The sequence below is a fragment of the Serinus canaria genome, chromosome 25, assembly GCF_022539315.1.
Source record: "Serinus canaria isolate serCan28SL12 chromosome 25, serCan2020, whole genome shotgun sequence".
Lineage (NCBI taxonomy): Eukaryota > Metazoa > Chordata > Aves > Passeriformes > Fringillidae > Serinus > Serinus canaria.
Genome location: NC_066338.1, coordinates 9569396 through 9579274, shown reverse-complemented (window position 1 = coordinate 9579274; position 9879 = coordinate 9569396). Strand labels below are relative to the sequence as shown.

The 9879-nt window shown below is 58.4% G+C and overlaps 2 protein-coding genes and 1 non-coding gene across 3 annotated transcripts; 2 read left to right on the top strand and 1 right to left on the bottom strand.

Annotated features, from left to right (window-relative positions):
* Window position 1: 1 nt before the first annotated feature.
* Window positions 2-1191, bottom strand: LOC115483869 (E3 ubiquitin-protein ligase TRIM7-like; the record flags this gene model as incomplete). Its single annotated transcript, XM_050984792.1, is given in 4 exon segments — window positions 2-180; window positions 183-192; window positions 300-395; window positions 760-1191. Coding segments are annotated over 4 exon segments (717 nt in total), but the record flags the coding sequence as incomplete, so codon positions are not given.
* A 2403-nt stretch (window positions 1192-3594) lies between these two features.
* On the top strand, window positions 3595-9743 carry LOC103821971 (E3 ubiquitin-protein ligase TRIM39-like). Its single transcript, XM_050984046.1, has 6 exons — window positions 3595-4237; window positions 4399-4494; window positions 5093-5323; window positions 5771-5793; window positions 6382-6494; window positions 7399-9743. The coding sequence occupies exons 1-6, from the start codon at window positions 3836-3838 to the stop codon at window positions 7914-7916; spliced, it is 1383 nt and encodes a 460-aa protein (XP_050840003.1). The 5' UTR covers window positions 3595-3835; the 3' UTR covers window positions 7917-9743.
* Window positions 9495-9566, top strand: TRNAE-CUC (transfer RNA glutamic acid (anticodon CUC)). The gene has a single exon. It is a non-coding gene; the product is annotated as a tRNA-Glu (tRNA).
* Window positions 9744-9879: the final 136 nt, after the last annotated feature.

Here is a 9879-nt window from a genome sequence, read left to right as displayed (position 1 = left end):
CCAGCTCCTGGACGCGGCTCTCCAGCCGGGAGATCTCCTCCGTCAGCCTCGTCACCTTCTCCTCCTGCGCCTCGGCCATGCCGCGCTCCAGGCGCCGCAGCCGGGCCAGGAGGCGCCCGCAGAGCTCCTCCAGGGCCAGGCCCAGCCCTCGGAACCGGGCCAGGACCCGGCGCCGCTCGCCTCGGTCTGCTCCTGCGGGTGGGAGGGCAGGGGGAGTCCAAGCCCCGCCACGGAGAGGGACCCCCGCCCCTCTGAATCCATCCGGGGACACCCCCGCCCCGCCGCGCCGGAGCGTTTACCAAATACTCCCAGTTTCTCCTCATTTCAGCCTCCCGGAGCTGCAGGAGTTTGTCCCGGGAGTCCTCCAGGGTTTGCAGCCGCGCCTGGATTTGCTCCTGAGGGGAGGAAAAACAAGAACCGCGTTTTTCTGGGGCTGGGGGCGGCCTCGGAGCCTCGCTCCGGGCAGGGGCTCGGGGCGCGGGGGCAGCTCCGGGTTCTCCTTCCCCGCCGGGAGAACATTCCCGATCTTTGTGCCCAATTCCTGCAGATTTAGGGATGGGCAGGTGGAGGAGGAGGAGGAGAAGGAGGAGAAGGAGAAGGAGGAGGAGGAGAGGAGAAGGAGGAAGACCCCGCTCCCTCCCGGCTCGGCCGAGAACAGAGAGAGCAGAAGCAGCGGAGCGTCTCCCGTCCCTTTGAAGGGTCTGGGGGCACGGGGGGCAATCCCGGGGGGCTTTTCTGCCTCGAAGCCGCCCCCCGTACCTCGTAGTCCCGCACGGCCTCCGGCAGCGGCAGCACCGTGTGCGCGCGGTGCGCCCGCGACTCGCGGCAGATCGCGCACAGCAGAGCTCCGTCCTCCTTGCAGAAAACCTCCAGCGGCTCCCGGTGCTTCTGGCAGCCTTCCTCCTCCTCATCCTCCTCCTCATCCTCCTCCTCCTCCTCCTGGGCTGCCAGCGCTGCCCCGCGGCTCAGGCGCCGGGCGATCTCCAGCACCCGCTCCAGCTCGCGGCTCGGGCGGAGGCTCCGCTGCGGGGCCGCCTCCCGGCACCGCGGGCAGGCGAATTCCGCCGCGGGCCGCTCCCAGCGGCGCTCGATGCACGGGCGGCAGAAGTGGTGCCCGCAGTGGATGGACACGGGCTCGCGGAAATATTCCCGGCAGATGGGGCAGGAGGCCTCGCCCGGCAGCTCGGCCATGGCTCCGAGGGGCTCGGGGGGCTGCCGGGGCTCCGGGGCTGCCGGGGCTGCCGGGGCTGCCGGGGCTGCCGGGGCTACCGGGGCTCCCGGGGCTCCGGGGCTGCCGGGGCTGCCGGGGCTGCCGGGGCTCCCGGGGCTGCCGGGGCTCCGGGGCTGCCGGGGCTGCCGGGGCTGCCGGGGCTCCGGGGCTACCGGGGCTGCCGGGGCTGCCGGGGCTGCCGGGGCGCCGCTCTCGGTTCCCCCCGCACCGGCGGAGGCGTCGCCTTCCTGCCCCCGAGTGGGGCTGAGGATGGAGAGTGGGAGGTGGCCAAAATCCTCCAGATTGGACCCAAAATCCTGCCCCCGAGTGGGGCTGAGGATAGAGGGTGGGAGGTGGCCAAAATCCTCCCGATTTGGCCCAAAATCCCGGTCCCAAACCTCTGGTCCCGTGTGGAATTCCCGGGATCCACAGCCCGACGAGGAGTGAGGGTTTGGGAAGGGGGGTCCCGAGGGTGAGACCCCCATGGATGGGGGGTGGGAAAAAGGGGGTACCCAAGGGTGAGACCCCCATGGAAAAGAGGGGTCCCGAGGGTGAGACCCCCATGGAAAAGGGGGGTCCCGAGGGTGAGACCCCCATGGAAGGGGGGTGGGAAAAGAGGGGGGTCCCGAGGGTGAGACCCCCATGGAAGGGGGGTGGGAATGGGACCCCGCTCCCACCTCGTGCACCCCAAATTTCGGCTGGTGGCCGAGGGGATTCTCTGGGCTCTGCTGGATGCGACCCCCGGGGTCCGCCTGCATCCGGCTGGAACCTCCCGCCCTTGTCCTTCAATATTTTTGGTTTTAATTTAAATTTATGTTTTTGGGGGAATTTTTATTGAGGTATTTTTGCCCCGAAACGGCTCGGAAAGGAGGCAGGGTGAACCCAGCCCTGGATCTGCCCGCACCTCCGAGCAATTGAGCCAAATCCTTGGGAAATCTTGGATCGCCGATTTTCCTTCCCTCGGGCGCTGAGCAAATCTCTCCTCACCCAAACCGAGCCTTGCGCCCTGAAAATCGCGGATTTCACGGATAATCGAGGAGGGAAATGGCTGGGAAAGGGGATCCTGATCCATCCCAACTCTCCGCACGCCTCACCCCCCCATAAATCAGCCTTAGCCCAAGATTAACCAAAAAAAAAGAAAAGAAAATTTAAAAAAAAGGTGTTTTGAGCGCGAAGCCGCCCCCAGGTTTCAGTCTGAATGTTCCGAGCACCGGAAAAACCGGAACCCCCCCAAAACTCCCGCGCAGAATTAACGGCGGGGGAGTTTCGGACCGATTTCCTAAACAAAAAACCAAAAAAGCCCCAAAAAAATCGCTTCGGTTCCGTCCCCGAGTTCCGGTGGCTTCTGCACTCGGGGGCTCCGCAGTGACCGCGGTGGTCGGGGGGGCTCGTGGAAAAAAGGAGAGTTAAAAATGGGAAGGTTTGTGGTCAGCCCCGAGCCCTGAGAGAGGCGATTTCCTGTGAGAAAGGAGAAGCGAAAGGAACAATCAAAGAATTTTTGAATTTTGGCGCTCGCGCGGGTGGGGGTGACGGGGTCGGGAGTTTTGGGATGCGGAGCATCGGGAATGAGCAGCCCGGGATGAGCCAGAACCGCTCCGAGCTCCATCCCCACGGCCCTGCCCTTCATTAACACTCGAGTGTTAATAATGCCCTTATCAATGCTCAATAAATTAAACTCGCGTTTAATTTAGAATTGAGTTTATCGAGGAGCGAATTTAAAATGAATAAACCGAAAGCAGCGAAACCAGGCTGGTTCCTGGTTCGCGCCTCGAGGGAGACCTGGGGGGGTCGGGCCGCCTCTGGCTTTGCCCGGGTGTTTTTTGGGGGAGAAAGGAGTGAAAAAGGAGCCGCAGGTGGATTCCAACCCGGCCGGTAAATGGTGAATGAAGTTTAATTTCCATTTCATCTCCTGCCAGCCCGGTGGGAGGGAGGGGAGGAGTCCCTGTCCCTCTCCGGCTCGGCTGCACCCGGTGTCAAACCCGGTGTTAGACCCGGTGTCAAACCCGGTGTTAGACCCGGTGCCAAATCCGGTGCCAAACCCGGCATTAGACCCGGTGCCAAACCCAGTATCAAAACCGGTATTAGACCCGGTGCCAAACGAGCTGGTGCCAAACCCGGCATTAGACCCGGTGCCAAGCCCGGTATTGGACCCGGTGTTAGACCCGGTGTTAGACCCGGTGCCAAACAACCCGGTGCCAAGCCCGGTGTTAGACCCGGTGCCGAATCCAGTATCAAACCCGGTATTAGCCCCGGTGCCAAACCCGGTGCCAAGCCCCGTATTAGCCCCGGTGCCAAGCCCGGTATTAGCCCCGGTGCCAAGCCAGGATTAGCCCCGGTGCCCAACAACCCCGCGCCACGCCCGGCGCCCAGCCCGGCTCATCTCAGCAGCGCAGCCGCTCCGCTCTCTCCATCAGCCCGGGCACCGGCAGGAAGCGGAACCGGGCCGGTGCCGGTGCGGGGGAAGCGGAACCGGGCCAGTGCCGGTGCGGGGGAAGCGGAACCGGGCCAGTGCCGGTGCGGCCGCGGGGGAAGCGGAACCGGGCCGGTGCCAGTGCGGCCGCTGGGGAAGTGGAAGCTGGCCGGTGCCGGTGCCGTGGCGGCGCCGGTGCCGGTGCCGGTGCCGCCATGGCCGCGGAGCAGCTCCGCGCCTCAGCCTCCTGCCCGCTGTGCCTCGGCCTCTTCCAGGAGCCCGTGTCCATCCACTGCGGGCACAACTTCTGCCGCCCGTGCATCGAGCGCTGCTGGCGGAGCTGCCGGGACAGCTTCCCGTGCCCGCGGTGCCGGGAGGCGGCCCCGGAGCGCAGCCTGAGGCCCAACCCGGAGCTGGCGGGCATCATCCGCATCGCGCAGCGCCTCAGCCTGGGCGGGCGCGGCGGGGCCGGCGGGCGGCTGTGCCCGAGGCACGGCCGGGCTCTGAAGCTGTTCTGCGAGGAGGAGCAGCGCCCGCTGTGCCGCGCCTGCCGCGAGGCCCCGGAGCACCGGCTGCACGCCGCCGTGCCCCTCGAGGAAGCGGCGCAGGAGCACAAGGTGGGCGCGGGCGGGGGTCGCTGGGGGTGAGGGAGGAGGAGGGAGGAGGGGGAGGCCAGGCGAGCCCCGTTTTCCTTGGAAAAGTCTGGATTTCCCTGTTGGGGGACAGCCGCCCCCATCCCCGTCCCCAGGCACCGACCCCGCGCTTCTCCTCCGCCCAGGAGAAACTCCAGGCTCACGCGCAGATCCTCAGGGACAGGAGGGAGAAGATGCTGGGGCTGAAGGCGGCGGAGGAGGGGAAGAGCTCGGACTTGCTGGTGGGCGACCCTTCCCCTGTCCCTGCGGCCGGGGGGGGTTGGGGATGTGGGGACACACCTGGGCTACCTGCGCCCGCCACCGCCCTCACCGGCAGGAATTTCCCGCCGTGGGTTTGGTTATCCAACCTAAACCTGGATTTTTTCCGGGTTATCGCGGATCTTTGCCTCCCTCCACGTGCTCACGGAGGGGGGGGCGCATCCCCAGATTCCCCCCACCGAGAGGCAGAAAACGGGAATCACCCGATTCCTGCTTTTTTTTGGCCTCGTTTTCCCTTTCCCCCATCTCCACCACCCACTAATCTGTTTATGGGTTCAGTTTGCACCTTCCCTGGTCCAAAGGTCCGGAGCCCTTTGGATGCAAAGGGAAAATGGGAAAATGGGAAAATAATGGGAAAATGGGAAAATAATGGGAAAATGCTTTGCCAGCGATCCCCGCCTGGAAATGGCCAAAAAAAAAAAAAATTAAAAAAAAAAAAAAAATCTCTCGATCCTCCCCAGGCTTTGCCAGGACCCTGGTGGTGACAATCCCCCCCCAAGCCCACCCTGCGGGCGTTTCCCCCCTCCCCATCGCCCCCAGCCCCTCGCGTTCCCGTGGCAGGAGCGGGTGGACGCGGAGCGGCAGCGGGTCCGGTCCCGGGTCCGGGAGCTGCAGCAGCTCCTGGAGGAGCAGGAGCGGCTCCTGCTGGCCCGGCTGGCCCAGCTGGACCGGGACATCGTGCGGAGGCAGGAGGAGACCCTCGGCAGGCTCTCGGCGCAGATCTCCGCCGTGGCACAGCAGATCCAGGAGCTGGAGGAGAAATGCCGGCAGCCGCCCTGGGAGCTGCTGCAGGTGAGGCCCCCGAGCCGCCCCACAAACGGATCCCAAAGAGATCCCAAAGAGATCCCAAAGAGAATCCCAGGTTTGGGCACGGAGGGCCGGGCAGAGCCCCCAGACCGAATCCCCCCGAGCCATCCCAAAAGAATCCCAAATGGATCCCAAAGGGAATCCCAGGTTGGGGCAGGGAGGGGCCGGGCAGAGCCCCCAGACCGAATCCCCCCCCCAGACCGAATCCCCCCCCCGACCGAATCCCCCCGAGCCGCCCCCCTGGGCTGGGGGTGACCCTGATCACCCCAGGTGCTCTCGAGGCTGCCCCGACCTCACCTGAATTCCCGCAGATCCGAATCCCTCAGCGTCCCGGAGCCCTCCCCGGGCTGGCTCCACCCTGACCTGTCCGTCCGTCCGTCTGTCTGTCTGTCCGTCTGTCTGTCTGTCTGTCTGTCTGTCTCCCCCCCGCAGGACAGCAGAGACATCCTGAGCAGGTTTGTGGCTCCTCGCCTGCCTTCCTGGCACCTTCTCCGGGTTTGTGCCCGCGGCTGGAGGACCCCAGACCCCCGGCACCCCTGGCACCCGTGTGGGGTGGGCACGGGCACAGCTGGGTCACAGCTGCAGAGCAGGGTCGGGGTCCGGGGGGTGGCGGCACCCGGGAGAGCCCCCCCTGCTCCTGGAGGGGTGGGATGGATTCCCCTCCTCAAAAAGTGGGAGCCAGCAGCGGACAGGGTTAAATTCTGAGGGAATTGGAATTTTAACCTTTAACAGACCTGGTTGTGTCCCCTCGGGGCTGGGTGGGAAGGAGGAAAATCCATTTAATTCCCCGATTTCCACGGGCAGGAAATCTTCACCTCCAGGGACTCCCCAGCCCTGGCCGGGTCACCAAACCTTCTCCAGGAGGAGCCGATCCCAAAACCCTCCTGGAGACGCCAAAACAGGAACGGGATTGAAAAAATGGGGGAAATTTGGGGTGGTTTGGGCTGGAAGGGGCCTCCCAAGCCTCCCCAGCGGCTGCTCCTGGCGAAAATCTTTTCCTGGAGAAAATCTTTTCCTGGAGAAAATCTTTTCCCGGATTCCAGGCTGGAGGAGCAGCTGGAGGAGCCCGAGGAGGCCCCGGCAGAGCCGGCAGAGGAGCCCCGGGAGCTGCCCCAGGAAAACGCCACCCTCAGGGAGATGCTGAGGAAATTCCAAGGTACGGAGGGACCCGGGGAGGGGTCGGTGCCACCTTTGGGAATCACCCCAAAAAGGTGAAAATCCCAGATATTTCCAGGTGGCAGATTCAGAAGGGGAAGGTGTGGGACACCCCCAGGGAACAGCAAAATCCCCCACACTCCAGAGCCTCATTCCTCCAAAATTCCTCCAAAATTCCTCCAAAATTCCTCCATAATTTTCTCCATAATTCCTCCAAAATTTCTCCATCATTTTCTCCAAAATTCCTCCATAATTTCTCCATCATTTATCCATATTTTCTCCATAATTTCTCCAAAATTTGTCCATAATTTGTCCATAATTCCTCCATAATTTCTCCATAATTTGACCATAATTTCTCCATAATTTATCCGTATTTTCTCCATCATTTCTCCATCATTTTCTCCATAATTTGACCATAATTTCTCCATCATTTATCCATATTTTCTCCATAATTTCTCCATCATTTTCTCCATCATTTGACCATAATTTCTCCATAGTTTTCCCCATCATTTTCTCCCTTTGCTGACTTTTCCACCCTAAACCTAAACCTGACCCTCAGCCTAACCCTGACCCAACCCCGCCACCCCTGGAGCCTCCCAAATGGGAAAATGTGGGACAAACCCAACCCCAAGGAGGCAAAAACCCAACCCCAAACATGGCACAAACCCCACCCAAAGGTGGCACAAACCCCACCCAAAGGTGGCACAAACCCCACCCAAAGGTGGCACAAACCCGACCCTAAAGGTGGCACAAACCCGACCCCAAAGGTGGCACAAACCCACCCAAAGGTGGCACAAACCCACCCAAAGGTGGCACAAACCCCACCCAAGGTGGCACAACCCCCCCCCCCCCAATCCCTGAGGGCTCGATCCTCGGGTGACAGCCGTGCCCTCCGTCCCTGGCAGTCACCCTGACGCTGGACCCCGACACTGCCCATCCCCGCCTGGCACTCTCGGAGGACCTGAAGTGTGCCCGCTGGGAGGGTGCCCGCAGAGCCGTGCCCGACCTCCCCGCTCGCTTCGACGCCTCTCGCTGCGTGCTGGCGTGCCAGGGCTTCACCGCCGGGCGCCACTACTGGGAGGTGCAGGTGTGCCAGGGCAGCGCCTGGGCCCTCGGCGTGGCCGCGGCCTCGGTGCCCAGGAAGGGCCGGCTCAGCGTCCGGCCCGAGCGCGGCGTCTGGGCCGTGGGGCGCTGCGGGGGGCAGTGCCAGGCCCTGGCATCGCCCAGCGTGCCCATCGCGCTGCCCGAGGCCCCGCGGGTGGTCGGGGTCTGCCTGGACTACGAGGGCGGGCGAGTGGCGTTCCTGGACGCGGCCCGGGCGGTGCCAATGTTCGCCTTCGCCGCGGGCACCTTCGGGGGCGAGCGGCTGCTGCCCCTGCTCTGCCTGGGCAGGGGGTGCCAGCTCCGGCTGCTGTGCCCCTGAGCCCCCCGCGGGGGGGGGGAATTGACCCTTTTCCGTGGTTTGCCATCATTTCTGTCATTTCCATCATTTCTTCGTCATTTCTTCATCATTTTCTCCATAATTTCTTCATAAATTTCCCTCATTTCTCCATCATTTCTCCATCATTTTCTCCATAATTTCTCCATCATTTTCTCCATAATTTCTTCACAAATTTCCCTCATTTCTCCATCATTTCTCCATCATTTTCTCCATAATTTCTTCACAAATTTCCCTCATTTCTCCATCATTTCTCCATCATTTCTCCATCATTTCTACATAATTTCTTCATAAATTTCCATCATTTCTCCATAATCCCTCCATCATTTTCTCCATCATTTCTTCATAATTTCCTACATAATTTCTTGATCATTTCTCCATAATTTCTCCATAATTTTCTCCATCATTTCTTCCTCATTTCTTGATCATTTTTCCATCATTTTCTCCATAATTTCTCCATCATTTTCTCCATCATTTCTCCATAATTTTCTGCATTATTTTCTCCTTAATTTCTCTATAATTTTCTCAATCTTTTCTCCCGCTTTTCTCAGTAATTTTCTCCATAATTTCTTCATAATTTCTCCATAATTTCTCAATAATTTTCTCCATAATTTCTTCATAATTTCTCCATCATTTCTCAATAATTTTCTCCACCTTTTCTTGATCATATTCTCCATAATTTATCCATCAGTTCTCCATAATTTTCTCCATCATTTCTCCATCATTTTCTGTGTTATTTTCTCCCTAATTTTTCTATAATTTTCTCAAACATTTCTCCATCTTTTCTCAATAATTCTCTCCATCTTTTCTTGATCATTTCTCCATCATGTCTCGATCATTTTCTCCATAATTTCTCCATCATTGTCTCCATCATTTTTTCATAATTTCCTCCATCATTTCTTGATCATTTCTCCATCAGTTCTCCACAATTTTCTCCATAATTTCTCTATAATTTTCTCGATCATTTCTCCATCTTTCCTCAATAATTTCCTCCATCATTTCTTGATCATTTCTCCATCATGGCTTGATCATTTTCTCCACAATTTCTCCATAATATTTCTCGATCATTTTGTCCATCATTTGTCCATCATCTTCTCCATTATCTCTCCATAATTTCTCCATAATTTTCTCAATCATTTCTCCATCTTTTCTCAATAATTTTCTCGATAATTTTCTCAATAATTTTCTCCATAATTTTCTCCATCATTTCTCCCTCATTTCTCGACTATTTTGTCCCTCATTTCTCCCTCATTTCTCCATAATTTCTCCCTCATTTCTCCATCATTTCCTCCATCATTTCTCCATCACTTCTCTCTCATTTCCCCATAATTTCTCCATAATTTTTCCATCATTTCTCGACTATTTCTCCATCCTTTCCACCATCTCCCATTTCCTGCCGGGGGAATTCAGGGAGATGTTGGTTCCAGGGCTGTGAGGGGCTTTTACCTTTTGGAGGGTGAGCAAGGAAGGGGAAAAGACACTCAGTGACCTTTTCTTGGTGAATTCGACCCAAAAATCGTTAACTTAGCTCGTGTTTTTAGGCGACAAAGCTGTTTTCGTGCATCCCTGGTGGTCTAGTGGTTAGGATTCGGCGCTCTCACCGCCGCGGCCCGGGTTCGATTCCCGGTCAGGGAATCAACTTTTTAATTTCGCTAAAAAAAAATTCATTTATTTGGAAAAAAATCTACTCCTGTTTAAATAATCTCCAAACCCCCCAAAAAACCCTTTTCTCCTCCTTTTTTTGTGCCTCGTCCCCTCCCCCCTTCCGCCCGCCCCGGCGCCTTCTGTTACCCAGCGACAATTAAATAAATGAATAAATGAATAAATGAGCAATAATGCTGATTGAGTTTCTTTTTGGTGACGTTTGTACGAAAGGCGTGTTCCAGCCGCGCTGAAATAATTGGGGCTGGAAGCTGAAATCCAATCACGGAGGGGTTAATTGTTCATT

What these genes read in the sequence shown, in the direction of transcription:
- LOC103821971 (XM_050984046.1), top strand. Translation starts at nt 3,836, where the DNA reads ATGGCCGCGGAGCAGCTCCGCGCCTCAGCCTCCTGCCCGCTGTGCCTC. An exon ending in AGCAGAGACATCCTGAGCAG is followed by an intron (nt 5,794 to 6,381) that starts GTTTGTGGCTCC and finishes CCCGGATTCCAG; the next exon opens with GCTGGAGGAGCAGCTGGAGG. An exon ending in GATGCTGAGGAAATTCCAAG is followed by an intron (nt 6,495 to 7,398) that starts GTACGGAGGGAC and finishes CGTCCCTGGCAG; the next exon opens with TCACCCTGACGCTGGACCCC.